Source organism: Eleginops maclovinus, chromosome 4 (assembly GCF_036324505.1).
Source record: "Eleginops maclovinus isolate JMC-PN-2008 ecotype Puerto Natales chromosome 4, JC_Emac_rtc_rv5, whole genome shotgun sequence".
NCBI lineage: Eukaryota > Metazoa > Chordata > Actinopteri > Perciformes > Eleginopidae > Eleginops > Eleginops maclovinus.
Window position 1 is genome coordinate 17,185,889 of NC_086352.1, and position 20,015 is coordinate 17,205,903.

At 39.3% G+C, this 20,015-nt stretch overlaps 1 protein-coding gene across 1 annotated transcript in view; it reads right to left on the minus strand.

Annotated features, from left to right (window-relative positions):
* nfat5b (nuclear factor of activated T cells 5b) overlaps positions 1–20,015 on the minus strand; it is a 33,419-nt gene that overhangs the window by 7,405 nt on the left and 5,999 nt on the right. Inside the window, 8 exon segments of the mRNA XM_063880931.1 lie at positions 260–392; positions 1,370–1,422; positions 1,527–1,661; positions 2,483–2,655; positions 2,882–3,072; positions 4,591–4,777; positions 6,230–6,860; positions 9,243–9,368. Coding sequence (XP_063737001.1) covers positions 260–392; positions 1,370–1,422; positions 1,527–1,661; positions 2,483–2,655; positions 2,882–3,072; positions 4,591–4,777; positions 6,230–6,860; positions 9,243–9,368 — 1,629 coding nt within the window.

Below are 20,015 nucleotides of genomic sequence, written 5' to 3' on the forward strand. Positions count from 1 at the left end.
TGTTTTGTGCACTTGAAAGATTTGACTGATAATTGCAAATACTTGTTCTGAGTCAGTGGTTTTCTCAATAAACTGACTGAGGCAGCTGTGGTGCCGCCCAGTTAAACTATAAAGTATAGTCAACAATGCATAGTAATAGTAACCAGAAGTTCACACATAATCTAACACGAGGCTCTCCCTATTAGTTGCTTATAAAAAAAGCCAGATGAAGAACTTTGTTTGATTTGGTAAATCAACTGAAATTGGGAGAAGAACAAACCTAAATCTGGAGTGTAGGTGAACGGCTGAACATCATGGGATCTCCCTGCATTCGTCACCACATAGATTGCCACACACACAGGGGAGGTGATGGCTTGGTTTTGGTACGGAGGAACCTTCACTATCAGATGATTCTAAAGAGGGGCAATCATTAAAGAAAAGTCAGCAAAAATAAAAGAACACAGTTTATCTAACTGCATCACGATCCAAAGGGTTAATTAGTGCATGTTGACAAAATATTGAAAAGCAATATGTTAATGTGCAGGTCAACACTTTGTTTGTATGTTGTGCCCTAACAATCATGATCAAAGGAGTGACACAACAGACATTTCTGTGACTGTAGGAGCTTAAACAGCATTTGTATGTACTGTACTGGAAGTAGATTAGAGGTACATAGTCATGACTGCATTCAGGTATAAAGAATTGTGTTTGAAAATGAAACATGATCAGCTTTTTTACATGATGGCTTTAAAAATGTGAATCAGTTATTCCCATCATGTAGTTCATATATTCAGAACATTGTCACTTACTGATTGGGCCAACCAAATACTGCCATATTGACCAGGTGGCAGGGGCAATGGCTGCATCCCTCAGCTCAATTACTCTCTCATATCAACAGGTGGCAGCAAAGCTTAGAAAATGTAGCATTTCCTCATAAAAAGGACTATTAGCCCACTTGAACAGTGCTTAAATGCTAGGTTGGGAAATGCATTCCAATGTTTGTTACACCTCAAAACCCCAGTCAGAAACAATGAACCTTAACAAAACTGGGCTTGTTCAAAGAAAAATGTATCTAAAACTAAAAACTAGATGACATCCAATGAGTTTAACAGAGGAACATTTACTATCAGCTGCAGATTCATCAACTCATCTACTTTGGACCATTTTGTTTATCAGGGGCAAAGCTTTAAACTGGACTTCTGAGACTACTCAGTTTAGCCTCTGAGAATGAGTGTAATTAGGTCAGAGCACAATGAGACTACTCAAACCTTTGAACCAGCAGCAAATGTAAGATGATTACATTTAAAGCCCCATGCAAATCTGAAAGGACTGCTAGTCATTAGAATCAATCATTCAGTACAAAAGCAACACAAGAGCAATCACATTTTACCTGGTGAAACAACTCCATGTCGATTTCAGCCTCAGCCTTCCAGGATTTCTCGTCTGGAACAGACAGAAGATGCAACATGTTTACTGGAGGACAAATATAATGTATGAGCCCCACATATCCACGGAAATGTGTTTTATAAAAAAATACATTTTCTTACCAGAGATATTCTCCTGAAATATGACTTTGGTGTCTTTCAGGAAGTTTTTGCCGATGATAAAGACCTCTTCTCCACCCCTCACTGAACAAGTGTGTAGTGACTTCTTCAGGATTTCAGGCACTCCTGCTGGCTGAGCTGTAAACAGAGCAGATATTTTGGGTCATTTTTATTATCGTTCATCACACATACACAGGTTTATAAACAGATTTTAATGAATGCAATGAAGCACTAAAACACTTTTCAATGTATTATACAATGACTGCAGGTAACTGGATGATTTGATGTTTTCATTCAACTTAAATACTGGCTAATTCTCACAGGCCTTGAAAATGGCAATAACAACTTTGAATAAACATGAAGCTCTAATCCAGCCCCTAATTCCTCTTACACATTTCCCAAATCTTTTTTAGAACTCTGGATGCTGAGGGGGATTGCAATTTCTGTGGTTTTTGTAAACATATTTCCCTGGATTGCATGCTAGCTCTGTGTAAACAATAGAGGTCCACACACGTCTATTGTTTCCTCCTCTCCCTCTCTTTCTCCCCTGTGTCTCTCTCGCAGCAGTACTCCCAAATCCAAACTCTCTTACACTGAAACTTTCTCATAGCCTTAAGCTTCTTAACTGTTTATGAAACCAACCACACCCTCAAACTGTACGCATTATTGCATAAAACTCGACTTGGAGGGGATCTCTGCACACTGTCCTCAAATGTGGTCCTAAAAAGACAAATTATCCTGACCCCCGGCAGAATTCAGCTTCAGAAAGATGACCTTAAAAGCTCAGCCTATAATAATGAACAATATAGGCTGAGCTATTATAAACAGAAGATTACAGATACACATTGATTACATGTCAGCATGTCTGTTTTGCCTCTTCGTTCAAGTGAAACAGTTGTTAAACCTTTATTTGTTTATAACAGCGTTTCCACAGAGACAAATATAAGGCGATGACTTACTACACAGGATTGGAGAAGAAGGAGTCTGCAGAGTGAGCACTGATCCATCTGCTCGGGGGATGTTGACCCTAAACACCAGCCGTGCACGTGTGCTCTTTTTCTTTGATCCCGCAACACCAATGCGAGCCTCCACATCAGCATTACGGAGCTTCAAGATCCCAACACAGTCCACCCTGCAAAGAGACACCGTGTTAGCCAGGTGAAACAACTTGAAAGTGTGATATAATAAATGTCTGATTAACTTAATATTAATACATTATGCAGTTGCGTTTTTAAGCAATTGGTGTGAATTCTATATGAAGTTAAACTGGGCGCACACACATAAAGATATTTGTTGTATAATATATAAAAAGAAGGAAAAAAAACAAAACATTTTTTATCTCAAGGAAAATGACTTACGCAAGTTTCATGTTGGTGCTTGGATCCAGGGACACCTCGATGACAGTCGTGCCCTCAATGTCCACCTCTTTGCAGGCTGTAGTGTTGCGGCCCGTCACCCTGCAGGCTTGGTAAAAACCATGAGGCTTAACGCGCCCGGTGTCATTACCCACAAACACCTGCAAAACCACTGGCTCATTCACTCCCTCCAACTGCATGGGGAACATCAAAAGACAATGCAAATTATAGAACAATAGGACAAGTGGTGCACGGTGCAACGATACTAGAAAGGTATCGCGATACCCTGCTGTTAAAAACACAACGATTCCCCCATTTCATTAGTATCGGTACTTTAACAATGACAATAATTTAAGAAGAGCTGTATTTCCTGTGTGTTGCTATTAACGATGACCCTCGGCTTGTTGACAAAAAAGACGCAAGAAACGAAATGTGGAAGTATTTTGGTTACATCTCTGCTGACGGAGAACACGCAGCTCTGCATGATCACCATTGTGACCGGACTGGTACGCCGAGCAAAACACGTACTTACAGGCCTAACACACTTAACTATCTTATCTACATCTGGAACTAGCTAAACTAGTTATAAATATTTTTCTTTTTCACTGTCGGGTCACTCATTACTGGATCATTGAGCTGCATGAGACGGATACGCCTAGCTGTCAGGAGAGAGAGAGGGAGAGGGGAAAAGAGAGCACTCCATTTATTTCTCCCGTGTTAGTATCCAAAGTTAATGTAAACTTTTGAATTATGTAGTTCATCTACCATAAGTAGTTTGTTTGACTGATTTTTTTCCCCCCAGGTTTGAAATATAGCACAATAATGACACTTAAGACGATTTCCCCTTTTTTAAGAAAAGCGATTCTTGACTTGGTATTGGTATCGAAACAACAATGTTGGTATCGTGACAACACTAATTAGGACCATCCAACATGTTTCACACAGATGATTCTCTACATGTCCAGCAGATGCACTCTAATTCTATTTTCTAATGACGCAATTAAGCCTCTTGTGTCCTGTATTATTAGTTTGTTTACCAGCTTACCCTCTTGTGCAATCGAGTCAGCCTTTTAAAATCTAACATGTGTTTGTCATCTTCTGATGTTACCTTGTCTGACCATTATATTATTGCATCTGGGTCCTTGCTTTTCATAAGGCCTAAAAGTACAAACAGTAACTCATCCAGTAAAACCCAGAGTGCTCTGAGCCCAGATTCATCTCTAAATCACCCCTTAGGATACAAAAAACTGACCATAATAATAATAATAATCAAATATTAGACAGTGTATCTAATCTGGCTTCTTACTCAGAAAGTATCAAATATAACGAAGGAGATTGTCATAAAGCTTTTGTGGATACACCTTACACCACAACTCAAAAGTAATGCAGGTGGTAGTCCAAGGGAAACATGAAGTATATATTTCATGTTTGGAACAGGACGCTCTTTTCTCCACTTATTTAATACAAAATTGACAAGCAATTCATATTCCCAGACTCCATTTGCAGGGAAATTATAGTTTTTTATACACCGTGACCTTCTACTTTGAACATATACAACCTTTTTATTGCCCAACCGGTCCTATAGCTCTTAAAATAGCAAATCTTTCAGGAACATATTTCAAAGCCCCTGGCACTACCCCAATCATTAACCTCAAACAAAGGCATTGACTACACAGTTAATCTTGGAGGCTGTTTCAAGGTTTAACGGTTACCTTAATAGTAGGGAAGCCCTGCTGAGTGCGGTCCTTCACTGACCCTCTGCTGCCTTCGGTCAGATAGCGAGCTCGGTGCTGAGTCTCCGGCTGCACAATGATCTTCAGCTCCTTCCCCTCACTCTTCTGTGGGAATTGCATCGAAAGCGCGCCTCCTTTGTGGTGAGTTGTCTGAGGATCATCAGAGCTGCAACCAAGATCGGTTTGACAGAGACACCAGCAGATTATGTCTGATTCTAACATATTAAATACATTTTATTGTAGTGAAACCTGGCTGGCATCTTCCCATATTATGGTGGAAGACGCTCAGGATGTATGCAACTTAATTTCACAGATTATGTCTCTATTTATTCAGAAACCACTCACCCTCCAACCCAAATGATGCTCTGAGCAATGCAGAGTTACCAGAGCCTCCATCAACCGGGCATATTCAATGCCCAGCTCTTAAAGCGTTCAGAGTTATCTGTTTATTTAATCTGATCTGCTTATCCTAGGTCTTTGAGCAAGGCTCTGATTCACTGTGGCCGACCATTGTTTGTACATCAGGATCCTGCCCCTCCCTCTCCTCTGATCTGACCGCTCTTCTTCATTCAAAGGGTGGTGGGAAATTTAGAGCCACAGTACTTTGCTGAAGATTTCCATCTGTTTGTGCAATCAGGGATTTCATAATAATGCCCATACTGATGAGTGCTGTATGAGGTTATACATAAGGGCCCTTCGGACAATGGCAAACAGACTGAATCACTTGAGAGCAGGAACTAAGAGCTACCACTATGAGAATATGAAATGCATAAAAATCAATTTAGTACTCAAGCAACATCCTGCATTAAGTGGAGTCATTGTTTTCTTTGATGGGTGACAGATTACAGTTAATGAGTGTGGAAACACAACACATGCAGATGTTGACATACAGGGCATGGGGCTGCACTGGATTGGTTGATTGAAAGTTGAAGAAAATATTTGTATGAGAACAAAAGTCATAGCTATGGCCTTATCAGGCACCGGATGTAATTCAAGATTCAATACAATCTAGATTTTTTGGAGCATTGTGTTGAGAATCCCTACCATCATCATAGAAACCCTATGTGAATTCTTAGCACTTCAACAAATTGCTATTTCACAATATTGATTAACCTGCAGATTTTTTTCCTGATTAAAGGATTAATCATTTTGTGAAAAAATGCCTATTACAATTTTCTTAAGGCACAGCGATGCCTTCAACTTGCTTGCTTTGTCGACCTAGTCCAGAATCTAGTGTTTTTCATTATAAAAAACAGCACATACTCTCATTTGGGAAATCTTGACCTGGAAAATATATAGGATTTTTGTTTGTGACATAACTACATTTATACATTTCTTACAGAAATAGTTAACAATACACATTTTTGGTTTTGGTTCTAGCTTTAGACTAGCGTTATGAAGGAATAGGGTCAATCCCGTTTGAGAAACCTTTACCTGCAAGCTTGTGCTAGCCTAATGTTTTACCTTAAACACCTTTTTTGTGATTTTCCAATTTCTCCAACCATCTGTTCACAACCATATCATCCCTTGACAAAGATATAGAGGAACATGAAATGTACACTAGAGTCTTACACATCAAGCTTGATCGAATTTCATACAAAGTAAAACTCTTACAAACCTTCCTTTGGATCCAGTCTTGTTGTCAGGGCCAAGCTGTGACAGGACAAAGTGTGGACCTTTGGCACTGTCTGCATCAAACACGTCCATGCTGGCTTCCCCTGCTGGCAGAGACTTGGGACCAGGCCTCTGCCGAGGGGTACGTTTGCGGGACTTCCTTGGCACCTCTGTGTTGTCATTGTAGGAGACAGTGCTCATGATGCTGAAGTTGGATAGAGAGTCCTCCATCCAAATGCTGTTACTCTGCTCTGAGTCCAGAGAGGTTTCATCCTGGCAGGACATCTGGCTGGTATCAAACAGGTCTTGTGGAGGGGGCGAGATGTTCAGTACGGTGCGGCGCTTCGATGGGGTCATCTGGTGATGTAGCTGTGCCTCCTGGGATGCTACTCCTCTTCCTCCTCCTTGCTCACTGCTGCCTCTGCAGCTACCACCATTGCTGCTGTTGCCATTCCCACCTTCTGCTCCAACAACCTCTGGAACCACTCTGCTACTCCTGCAGTCCTCCGGGTCAACATTGCCGCCGTGCACTGGTTTCTGGTCAGTGGCCGAAGCGCTGGAATGCATGGTGGGGCTGGAAGAGGTGGGAAAAGCACTGCGGGGGCCTTCCATGGTCATAGAGGAGGACATGGCATCTACAGTGCAAATAATTAGACAGTGAATAAAGGCCTCTCAACCAGTGTTGGCTAGCAGTCCCATTTAAGCAGCAATTTGTTTCATGATTGCTTTGGTTTATTGCCTTTCTTTTTTTTTGTTGCAATTTTAGATTCATCCAATTAAAATTTCCCCCTTTTCATTGGATCTTGAATGTGTGTGCCTGTGGTGCTGGTGATGTCTGAGGATTTGTATATGTGCAGTATGTGAGGCACAGTATAGTTGCGGCTAAAAGGGGCCAAAAACGGGATAAGAAAGCCATGCCCCTTATTTAAAAAAAACTGCTTGTGGATTAACTAACTTGTAAAAAAAACTGAATGAACTTATCATTATTATTAGCGTTTTGTTCATGTTCAACTAAAAACTTTGCCAAAATGCTAAAATGGAGAGGGAATTTCAAAACAGTAATATGTACAAATATGTTGCATGCCAATTTTTTCGGAGCTTTTACTTTTAATTGTTTTACTTGTTTTTTCTGCTACAAAAGTTCATTTAGTTGGGACTGAACGTAGCCACAGAGACAAAATAAACAAGCTTCTGACCTATGAAGCAGAGAACTGCAGACCATTTTATATGCAGACACTCCCTGCTTCAGAGGGAACTTCCTGGAATATAAAAATGAGACAGGGAATGAGCAAGTAAAGTTTATTCAAATTATTTTTAAAGAAAAATAACACAGGGTATTTTTGTTTGTCAAAAATGTTGCTCCAGCATGCTGACATACACTGTAATTCCAAAAGCAATCAAATAGTTATAGTGAACTAGATGAAGAGTGGGGAAAAGTCTGGTTAAGTTGCAGATAGTAAAAAGGAGTTAGACTGCTGTTGACATTCTGCATTGTTTGGTGACTCATTAGTTTGCAAAACACACAGTCGTAAAGAAAAAAGAGGCACATGAAAAGAATGAAGGTAGTGTCACTTTGAGCAAGTATCAAAACACAAAGTCATATCAATGATCACAGACCAAAAAAACATACAATAGCAACTTAAATATACGACCAAATACTTGGATTACATTGGATGTCCAGTGCTATCACTGATAGGTGGAGAGTTCTTTTTTGCACTACACACTACGTGCACTTTTTGTTATATTCAGCAGTGCTGGAAATTAAAAACAAATTATTATAACACTGTGTTGCTAAGAAATAAAAGCCAGATGATGTTATTTGCAGTTTTTATTTAATCTTATAGTTCCATGTAAAGTAAAATATACTTCACCTTTTACAGACCAAATTTTTCCACCAGGTCAGAGCGCTGCAAGTGGCTGTAATAGAGCTCTGAAGTCCATGGATTTACTGAAACTCACCCTAATGCCTTGATGCTTCAATGGGGAACAATTTATTTCCGCAATTAATTGATTTTGACTAAATCCATTATGTTTGTGACGTTAGGACATGTATGAATGTATCTTATATATGTTACACTAATAACGGGGGTGAAACCTTTTTTCTTCCACTTCTTCTATTGCTTGTTAATGGTAGATCACATCCACTTTACTGTTGGATAATTATCCCTCATCACAGATCCTATTTTTCCTTTAATCCTTTGCCAACTGGGAGCGTGGCCAAGCAGTCACAATGGAAATGTGAAAGGTCAAATGAAAAGGGAAGAGAGTTGACGCAGCATTAGTGTCTCTTGACAATTTCCTGACAGAGACTTAGGCCCAGATTCCTTAGAACTCAAGACGTCCATGTACAGTATGCACTGTACACTCATCTTGGTTTGCAATGTGTAATGTCAACATTAAACTTCTCATTTTTGTCAGATGCCACATTTTTTTCCAATGGTAAAATATATGTTTAAAAAAATACTGTCTGATCATAATACGATCATGACAGTACTGAAATTGTAAATTAGCTTTCTTATGTAACCACCCTGCAAGAATAATAATCAGGATGTTATACATTTTATTAAAATAGCTATTTTCTGATTTGTTAAATCAACAAGATATTGGACCTTAATTTGGATTTATTGGGCTTTTGAATTTCACTGCCAATAGGACTGTTTTCTCAACAACTACGTGCTTGACAGAGTAAACTGGTCAACAAGGTGATTACAGCCACTCAAAGCTTCCTAATTCTCTTGTAAATAAAAGAAAGCTGTTAAATCACGCCAATTATTTCATAATTCTGAGTACTTGTGAATACAATGTACAGACCATATTGCACATTTTGAGCTGACTTTACTGCAATTATGCAACTTCCTTTTTACTCAGTAGTGTGTTTCAGTTTTTTGGACTGATATGAGGATCATCGGGCAACAGGCTGTCATACGCAGATGTCTGTTTGCCAACAGATGAAGACTGTTTTGCTTTTTTTTCTTGATCACAGATGAGACATACAAATAATAGGAGTGGGACCGTACCTGATGCGACGGCAGCTGAAGGGGGAGGCCCTGCCTCTCCTCCACTCTTTTGACTCATGACTTTTGGGCTCTGCTGAGTGAAGAAAGGCAACTGTAGTTCCTCTGGAAGAAGTTCATAAGCTGATTCTGTTGAGAGAGAGAGATAGAGGAAATATAAAAAGAATGGTAACATGACATTTTTACATGATCTCAACAGCTTTTGTTGATTAAATGAGATTAAATGTGTTTTGTATTGAGTCATTATTTTCTTAGAAATTCCTTGATTTCGTAACTGCAGTGTAACGTCACAACACTGTGAGAACAAACCTGTGATCTAGGTGCCAACTAACCTGATAAATGATAAAAATAATTATTACAATGCAATCTATTCTATTGAAAAACATGCAGGATAATTGCATTTCTGATGCCAAACAGGTTTATACTTCTTTACCCATCTGTTTTACTGTTAGTAACTCTCCCAGAGGCTGCACATAAGGTTCTTGCCACATATAAAGTATATATAACAGTTAAAACAGCAGAATTTGATGAAGAAAATAATAAATAGTGGCCCTATATGTGATCTACATCTTCTCTTTATGAATTATTTAAGCTAAAATGGTGAACTGGGGCTCATATTACACATTGAGGAGGACCAAACCAAATGGAAAAAAGCAGAAAAAGACTAAAGCACTGAATTAAAAGCTAACAGTTGTTGTGTACGGAATAAACGGCACATCTCTTTACAAACAGGCTGCAGCATGGTACAAAGGCTTTCTCTCTCCTCCCTGTGCCTCCCTGGGCCAACAGGACTTGGGTAAGGGGAGAAAGCCTTGGGTCAACATCATGACAACACTTTTACTAGCAGCCTGATTCATCATCCAAATATTATGGTATGAACTCACAGCGGCCATTACAGTCGCCTGACTCTCTTCTCTGCCAACTGCCAGCTTTAATTACTTGCAGCTGAGTCCCAGGGTTCGGTGTGTATATCAGATACTTAACCCTCCCATTGTTACCAACCGCTGTGTACAATAGACAAACCTGGGACATACTGAAACCAGCCCATGCCTCTTGATTCCCAAAGCCCTCCAGTCTCCTACAGCTCGCTTTAGAAGAGCAGGGAATGCTGGTTCCCAGAAAGGGAGCTTAAATCTGGACTCAGCAAACTCATATAACTCACACTGAACCTCACATACGCACAGTATTCTAGTGTGGTTTTGCTGGTTATTTGCTAAGTTCTCCAAACAAAATCCTAGACACACATGCATGCACATACACACAAACGCCCCCCACAACCTCCGAAAAAACACTTTCTCTGCCCCTGCATTAAGGCTGTAACTCTAAAGTCTTCTTGGGGCTCACTGACTGACTGCACATGCAGCAACATGTGCTCGGAGTCAGCAGCACTTCCAGTAAACAGATTGCCAACCGCACAGACAGAAAATATGTACTCTTCTCTCCGAGCAGTGGTCTTGAATCACTGGCTGGCCTGTTCAAAGTGTTTCCACAGTTCCTTGACGTTTTTAAGACTGAAAAAAAAATCTTTTTGCGGCATATTTGTTTCCGAAGGGCAATTCTTTATTTACACGTGACAAAACACTGTCCCTTTCACACAGGAGGACTTTAAGTCAGTCCTTTAAGCTGGGAAAGGACTGTACAAACTCTGCATCATGTGATGGTTTGATTTTAACTTAGACTCAAGTCATGTTGAGCAGACCACTGAGGAAAACCTTTCATTTTCTGTCCTTCAGTGATCATCATAATAACAGATTAAAGCCTGACCATGCACATGTGTTCGTTTTCATTAGGTCTATTCATGCTATAAATACATTTTGATGACCATCAACTGAATTAAAAAGGTGGCAACGCCTCATTAAAAGCTTCACAAAGATGTTACTCTCTCTCATTAACAGAAGATTACTTAATAAGTCACATTAAATACACTTAAAACACACATTTCACGTTCGAAATCATGCACAAAGCATATTTTTTTAACCAAACAATTAAATATTTTGTCTTTATACCCTAACCATACAGTGCTATGTTTATATGGTAAGTGGTGCCGGCTAAAGGTGAAAAAAGAAAGCACTCACCATGTGAATGGCAGGACTTACACTCCCATTCATTTCCCTCACATTCCTGCTGCTTGCTCTTACTAGCCCTGGCACCTGGGGCGTGGCACTGTTTTTTTGGCTGAGTGACTGAATTAACTCCCCTTCTGCCCCCCTCCTCCACTCAACCTACCTCTCTCCCTCTCACTGTGTTGTTTACTGTACTCCCGACCCTTTTCTGTTCTTCAACTGGCTCAACAGGTTAGTGGAATTGTCATGTGGAATCCCGTCAAGCAGAAATGAAGCAAAAGGAAAGCCTGTGTTTAAAATGTGTTAAAAAAGATCCCTCAAGTGGCTTCATTGAACTTGGTGGAATATGACTGAACAAAAAGTGATGGGAAAGTTAAGGTTAAGCCAAACACCCTTAGAGATCATTCTAAGCTGCAAGGTAAAAAAAATAAACAGAGAAAGTGCTGGCACCTGCAGCAAACCATGTACAACAACCCTGAAATGTTTACAGCCAAGCCTACACGAAGGCTGCCAGGGACTCCATAGCAACACAGATCAGCGGACAAGTCTTTTGAGCATTTGGGTCTCTTGTGGGATAATGCCGAGAAAATTAGAAAGTAAAAAAGAAAAATCCAATGTCAAGTAAAGAACGGGGCACTAACATTGCAGGGTATTACATGAACAAACATAACACATTGTGTAAGTCTGTAAAAAGTTCCACTATTGTCTGATCTGACTGCTCCCAATACTTATAGATAACAGTAACATCCCTATTTATATTTGATCTAAATATAAGTTTACCATTCATGCCTAACAAAGGCATAGCTAAGCTAATGACAATTATCTAACACAAGCATCGGTGTGATTTATCACAGCTCTGGTTTTATATATTAATCAGGTCACTGACACACTGAGGCCGTGTCTAGCTACAATGATCCTTATTGCAAATGTTTCCTTCAACTTCTTATATGTTTATATAAATATTAAATAAATTCAAAAGTTGTGCAACAGTCACACAACCTTATTGCCCCTTGGGATAAATAAAGTTTTCTGGTGACTGTGATGGATAATAAATTGACAAAGTATTAATATTAATATAAGAGCCCAGCTGATTGTCAAGGCAATGAAACGTTTATAATTCAACTGCGAAAAAGCCAAACTAAATTAAATACTGCAAAATCGGACGCACCTTTTCACATGTCATTAAATGCAGCATCATCTTAAAATGTAAACGTATTATTTAACGACGCCGAACATAGCAATACCTAAAATGCCCGCCGATTGCATTTCAATATTGCAATTACCCTTGAACCTTCAAGGTGAGATTTGTTGCAGGAGTTGTTTCTAATCTAACTTTACAAGCAGGACAATCTCATCACAGAAGCATTCCTACTGTCGAGTGACAACATGATGACCGTGTATGGATAAGGAGGCAGGGTGAAGGTACTGTATGTGAGATGAAGTGAAAATATCTGGTGGGCGTTACTTCTGTGGCAAGAAACTATTTATTTACAAGAGGCGGCAGAGGAGAAAGGCCACACAAAAGGAAAGGCAAAAACTTTTTCAGGTGATAAACAGATGCAGGTAATGTGAGGAGAAATCAACCCACTCGTGACTGCAAGGCTTCTTGAGTTTCCTAAAACACCAATCAAAAAACAAAATTTCTCTTATATTATAACAAAATATCAACATACACATATCTTTATTATTTGTAAATATTTTGCCCTAATGAATTCTTGATACTTCCTGAAGTTTTTTGCTGTTTTATTATCAAGACAAACCCTTATCATACAGTGTTAACCATTGAAGTGCTTAATATCTGCTGTAAAATCTTGTCACTACCATAGTCATACTTATGAGTTATATTTTAATTATATTATTGGAGGAAAGCATAAACTGTTTAATATCATTTTACTGTTGGTCAATACAGATAACCAAGGTCGAAGTAGTCATAATTAAGTAATAAAAGGAGCTCTACACACCAGAGTCCTCCTCCTAGAGTGTTTGATCTTCATAGTGTATCACAAATAAACAAGTGTATATTATACTAACATATTATTAGCTGACAGTCAGAAAGGGAAAGAGGCCACATTACTGTCATAAATGCCATTTAATTGCAGACATGATGACTCAAATATGCTGAAATCAAAGTCCTACAGTAGTTACTCTATAGCCTATTGCGTAATAGCAACATTTATAACTAGAGGTGTCATCATTGCACTCAAACAATTGTTGCATTCAGGAAGGATCCTGTCATCACATTCGTCAAGATATTCTCGATGAAGACACAGATGAGAATAAGCACACTTAGAACAGAGGATGTGTGAAATCCCACTGTGTGACACCTCTGTACCTGTTGAGCTGCATCAAATTCACAAAGGCATCTTTGATTGGTTCCAGTAACAGTATTTTCAGTCAGGAATGATACGACAATGAATTGCATATTTTGATATTATCTTTAAACTTGTTCTATTTCTAACTTAAATGGCCTTGCAGAATATTAGATTGAACCAAAGCTAATATTCCTTCATTGAGAAGTTTAGCTCTAAACATTCGGTGCTGATCTTGGTATCCAAGTAAAGGCTGCTTAGGCCTGTGGATAATCAAGAGTACTTCAAAATGATGAATCCACTGAACCACTGTGAACAAAAGGGAACAGTGTAATCATAAACTGCTCACAATATCAATCGAGGTTCTCTATAGAAAGTTGCACTTGAGAAATGTACATTGGACCTGGCCCAAGCTACATGTCAGCAACACAATTCAGTTAAAAGCAAAACCAAAACAGAGAGTTGCTTATACAAATCCGGGGTTCAGCTTCCCATGATTGAATCAGCATAGGTAAATCCTAAAAGATAAGACAAATGTGAAGTTTCAGGTGTTGAAAAAGTGAAGGTTATTTCTGTTACCTCAGGCTCAGAGTTTGTGGTATGTCGTTCTCTTAGTCTAGCTAATCCTGAAGTGACCAGGAACGACCTCGAGGCATCACTTTACAACAAACACCCACCACTATCCTGTCTTTACAAAACAGCCCAATGAGTCTCCTGTGAGGGCCAGCCACCCAGCTACAGGTCAGGCTTGAAAACAAAGTAGAATCATTGGTTGCACTTAACATCCTCACAGCAGAGCAATGGGATAACTGTTTTATTTTGAAGTAAATACAGGTAGAAGAAATATAATCAAATTCTGCTGGTAATAATCTCTCTGTAAAACACATCTGCCTTTGGCTCTGTGTTTACCAGTGGACGCAAAAAAAATGAAACAGACACTGGGCCTCACATGAAAGCGTGACTTCAAAAAGCTGAGGAATTCAAACTATTTACAGAAGACAACACACACGCAAGCTCTCACACACATGCACACTCCCCCAAAAATGCCTTGCTTACACACAGACATTAGAACGTGCCAAACTTGTAGAAAACACCTCCGATGAAATCAGGTCAGAACGGTGACCAGAAATTACTCCAATGACTGCCGGCTAACTTCTAAACAAGAGTAGACGACACTCGCATACTGACTATCAACAGTATAATACAACAGTTCAACTGAATGTTTGGTGTGCCAACAGGGGTTTCTGTCCGGCTTTCAGGAAAACTGTGCTGAGGCAACAGGAAGCATTAAGCAACAACCTAAACACACACAAACACACTCAGTCTGACATCACCAAGCAGCCATGCTAAGATCATTTACTCCGACCCTGGAAACTAATCAAATCATGTTGAATTTTTCTCAAAGTCTACAATTTATTTGCATGATTTTTGTATTTTTATTTCCATTTCATGCAGATATGGATTACAGGACATTGCTATCAAAACAGCTAGTGTGGCTCCGTCTGAAGGTTATAAAATCACTACCAGCTAAACAAACACATTAAATAAAGTGTTGTATATAGTTTGATGTAGGCAACCAGATGAGACTCCAAAAAGTCACTCCTCCTATAAAAAGTCTGGCAAGTGACATGTAAAGCAGCATTATTATTTTTTTGCAGATTAAACAAGCGATACATGACTGGTTTATTAATACACTTTAGAGGTGCTGGTATGCTGATTTTGTTAACTTTGGACCGAGCCAGGCTGGTTTTTCTCCCCATTATTTTCAGTCTTTGTGCAAAGCTAATTTGTAGCTTTATTTCTACAGAAATGAGAGTGTTATGAGACTTTTCATCGGCTAGAAAGAATTCAGTTTTGTCCAAATTGACTAACTATACCTTTAACAATGTGCAAGGTGACATGCAATATATAGCAGGGAAAAAACACTAATGATAACTAAAAGTGAAAAGGTTAAGGGCTTAGTTGGCATAGAGCCTACATAAACAGGGAACTAGGGGCAGAAAAACTCAAAGAAAACCAGCCAACCTTTGTTTGTAGTTTTTTTAAATTGCTTGTGGCATCACAGAGGTCTTGTTTTGGAAACCTTGTAGACTGATTTCTGATAGATGCTGTTGACTCTATTGATAAGAAGGAGGGAATAAACAGATAAATTGGCTGATGTTGGGTCAACAATTAGTGGAGAGGGGAGAGGGGGGGTCATTTACATATTGAGACGTTTAGAAATTCACAGTAGAACAGTGAAGTATAACAAAGGATTGGAAATGGCATAACTGAAACCGAATAAATGACACACTCCTGTCCTCATTTCCAAAGTTTCTACACTGTTCAGACATGAATGAATTAATAAGATTTGGCCTTTAAGTCTAAATAAGGGTCTAGAATGTCTACTGCTTAGTCAGAAAACCTAACGGTAATAAAGTTGGTCAAGAGCAAATGCCTCTACCACAAAACTGAGAGAAGCTGATTTGGCCTTTGTTAGGCTACTTACTGGAAAAAGGAGGAAGAACTTATTTCACCACAATTTTGGTTGGACTTCTGTAACAGTTTATTGTCTGGTAAAGTACAAATGTAATCATACAGTACATCTCCTGTTGCAAGGACATTTTATTGCTCAAAACTCTGCTGCTGCTATAAAAAAGGAATTTTATGAGCAGCCAACCTAGAAGGTGTGTAGTTTATTTCTTCTTTCGATTAAAGCAAGTTGTGGCTTGCTGAGAAATGAATGTTGTCATCTCGGCCTGTGACGTCTTATTTAACTCACCAAAAAGAAGAAACATTCCAACTTTGCTAAACTCTGATGCATGAAGGAGTGGCAAGAGGGAAACAGAAAAAATATCACCAAACAATAAAATGATTAATAGGACAATAATCAGATTAATGATTTAAATGAAAATATGTTTCTTGAAGCTTGATAGATATTGCGCCTATGACTTTGTTGCCTTTGTAGACTTTAATAAGAGCAAGGTATTAAACCATTCACAGCCATAATGAAAGGCTTAACAGACAAACTTCTACATAAATGTATGTAAGGCTGTATGCAAATAAAGACCTGGTTCCCCTTGACTTGCCTCAACTTGTCCTGAAGCAGGGATTCTACTGTGTGTGGGGGGTAGAAGCAAACATGACCTTGCACTATGGCAGGAAAACTTCACACAAGGTTAAAACCATCGTAATGTAGTCAGCAGACCTCCAGCAGCTACTGAATAAAGGTTTCATAAAATAAACTCTAAGTGGTGTTGCGACCAGCAGTTTAAAAATGTCGGTCTACTGTTTTAATTGTTTAAAGCATTATATCCTTATTATTTGTTGTAACAGTGTGTTTTTCTTCTAACATACTCAGTTATGTAAGCACTAAAGGAGTGAGGGAGTGAAAAGTGAAACATGTACTTTATAATGTTATTAGAACAGCCGAAGCTTCATTATTAATAGCAGTAGAAGGAAAAACATTCCTTAACCAAAACAAATTAAACAGAACTGCAACCCGGATTTAAAAAGTTCGTGAATTATTAACGCACCAAAATCAATTCGATTTTATTTTTCAGTATGCCATTGACCTTTAGTTTCCACAACAATGACAATCAATCAATTACCAGTAGAAGCACAAGTGGCCACTTTTACTGGAAGACATGCCGAAACTTTCCTCGCATATTTTGTTCTTAGGATAGGTATTAATCAAAAGAATTGTTTCAACAACGATGGCTGAAAAAAAAATACCAACAATGACAGGATGCCGGGGAAAAATGACCTGTTTGTTCCAGCCCTGCCACTCGGCCGAGGAAGCAGCAGATGACTCAGAAAGAATAACTGAAAACACAGGATATTGAGATGCCACAACCGGTGGGCTACGGGATGGATTGTTTGACTGCTTTATATCAAAGGCATTTGGCATTCTTGAAGGTTATGAATGACTCCCTGTCTGAGTGTCTCGCAACAACCCTTTGTTGTAACACGTTATATAAAAGTCAACAAAACACCTAATGACATGCGCAATTTAACAGAGAGATCTTTAAGGGTCCAACGTTTTGAAAACCACCTGTGAAAAACATTTCCAAAGCCAACATGCTTAAAATTAGTTAAAATATTGCTGTGTTGCAATTAAGGCAAAATGTTTAAGGGACTTTTATTTTGACAAGCTGTCGCGGAGTTTGGGGTAAGAAACGGCCATTTTCCTGTAAAGTGGAAAGTAAACAGACAGAATCTATACACGTCAAATACATCGGTTGTTAGCACTAGAAGCAATGTCCTAAGTACAAATTCATTGTTATGTTAATAAGTTAATGTTAAAATACTGCAGCTTAGGCCTCCTGTGGGAGATAGCGAGTGACACATTCACCTTCTCTGTGTCAACTGACAGTAAGCCATTCACCCGCCGTGGAGTTCTCTCCATGGTGAACAGTGTTTTTGACCCCTTGGGTTTTTTGGCTCCGGTCACGATCCAAGGAAGAGCCCTTCTCAGAGAGCTGAATTCTGAGACATCAGAGTGGGACACCCCATTACCTGAAGATAAATTAGGCAAGTGGGAGGCTTGGCGAAACTCCCTTCAAGAGTTGAAGCATTTCCATATACCGAGGATGTACACAGGCATCTCTCTAATCAAGGCCGAACAAGTGGAACTCTGTTCTGTGATGCTTCTACTAAGGCCATTGGTGCTGTAGCCTATTTGAAGACCATCCAAGAAGACATTGTTGACATTGGATTTGTCATGGGGAAGTCTAACCTTGCTCCTCAATCTGAGCCAACCATACCGAGACTCGAGCTTTGTGCAGCGGTTTTGGCTGTTGAAATGGCTGAACTTATTCAGGATGAATTGGACTTGAAGCTAGATTCCATTAAGTTCTACACGGATAGCAAAGTGGTCCTCAGATACATTAACAACCAATGCAGACGGTTTTATGTATATGTCCACAATCGAGTCCAGCGTACCCACCAGACCACTAGTTCCGGTTTCAAGTGACCCAGAGGATCCATTCATTCTCACAGCATCCCTCCTATTAACTCAGAAAGTCGGCGTCCCGCCTCCTCCAGGAGACTTTACGGAGAGAGACCTCCTCACCAAACAGTGGAGACAAGTACAAGCCTTGTCCAACATGTTCTGGAGCCGTTGGAGAAAAGTATACTTGTCAACTTTGCACAGCCGGAAAAAATGGACTAAGTCCCACCAAAATCTGCAAGAAGGAGACGTTGTCCTTCTCAAAGACAACCAAGCTGTCCGCAATGACTGGCCTTTGGCGGTAATCACAAAGGCTACTCCTGGAGAAGATGGTAAAGTCCGTAAGGTGGAATTGAAGACCACAGATCAAGGACATTCAAAAACGTACCTAAGACCAGTTACAGAACTGGTTTTGCTTCTGAGTAAAGAGTGATGTGTAGTTCAGGCAGGGAGTGTGTTGCCATTAAGGCAAAATGTTTAAGGGACTTTTATTTTGACAAGCTGTCGCGGAGTTTGGGGTAAGAAACGGCCATTTTCCTGTAAAGTGGAAAGTAAACAGACAGAATCTATACACGTCAAATACATCGGTTGTTAGCACTAGAAGCAATGTCGTAAGTACAAATTCATTGTTATGTTAACAAGTTAATGTTAAAATACTGTTTAAAAAGGAAAGACTACACATAGGTACAACGTTTTATTTACAACTATATTCCATTTATGCTAAAACAGTCGAACTTTATTCCTTTGTTACAGTTTTCACTCTGTCATGTAAGATGATGTTGGAAGCCACAGTAAACAGCAAGTAAACGTTCACTACGACTTGTCGTCATTTTGCATCAGAGTTAGCTAGCTGTATAGCTACAGTTGCTACACTGCAGTGAGGACAACACAATTGCAATACATACCAAGTAAAAAATGCTTTAATTAGAACTGCAACTATCAGTCGGTAGATCAATTACTTGACAGAACATTGTTGCCAGGTAATATTTTGATAATTAATTATTGCTTAATGTAATTTTTAAGCAGAAATGCCACACATCAGATGGTTCCTGGTTATTTAATGAGTGAATGTTCGATTTTTATTCGTACTGCATTGTAGTAAATAGTTAAGCTTTTGGACTTACAAAACATAATGCAATTTCAATTGTTCCAAATTCAACAAAACGATTTTTCTCTATGCTGGAAATTGAAAGGCCCCCCTCCAGTTCCCCGCCCAGTTACAACTGTTAGCTCTGTCTGCACGTTTTCTGTTGTTTGCGCTGCTAGCACCACTAATTTTGGCGACTGGCGCCGTTAGCTGCATGTTAAGAGCCGTGTAGAGGCAACCCCTCAACCGTATTTACGTCCAAATATTCTTTTAGAATAGCTCTCTCCTGTATCTAAGTCCAACCGCTGCCTCTTCCTATATTTCGTCACTGTATAACAATGCCACCTGACTTGTTTGCTCCTCTCATATAAAAACATCTATTGTTGC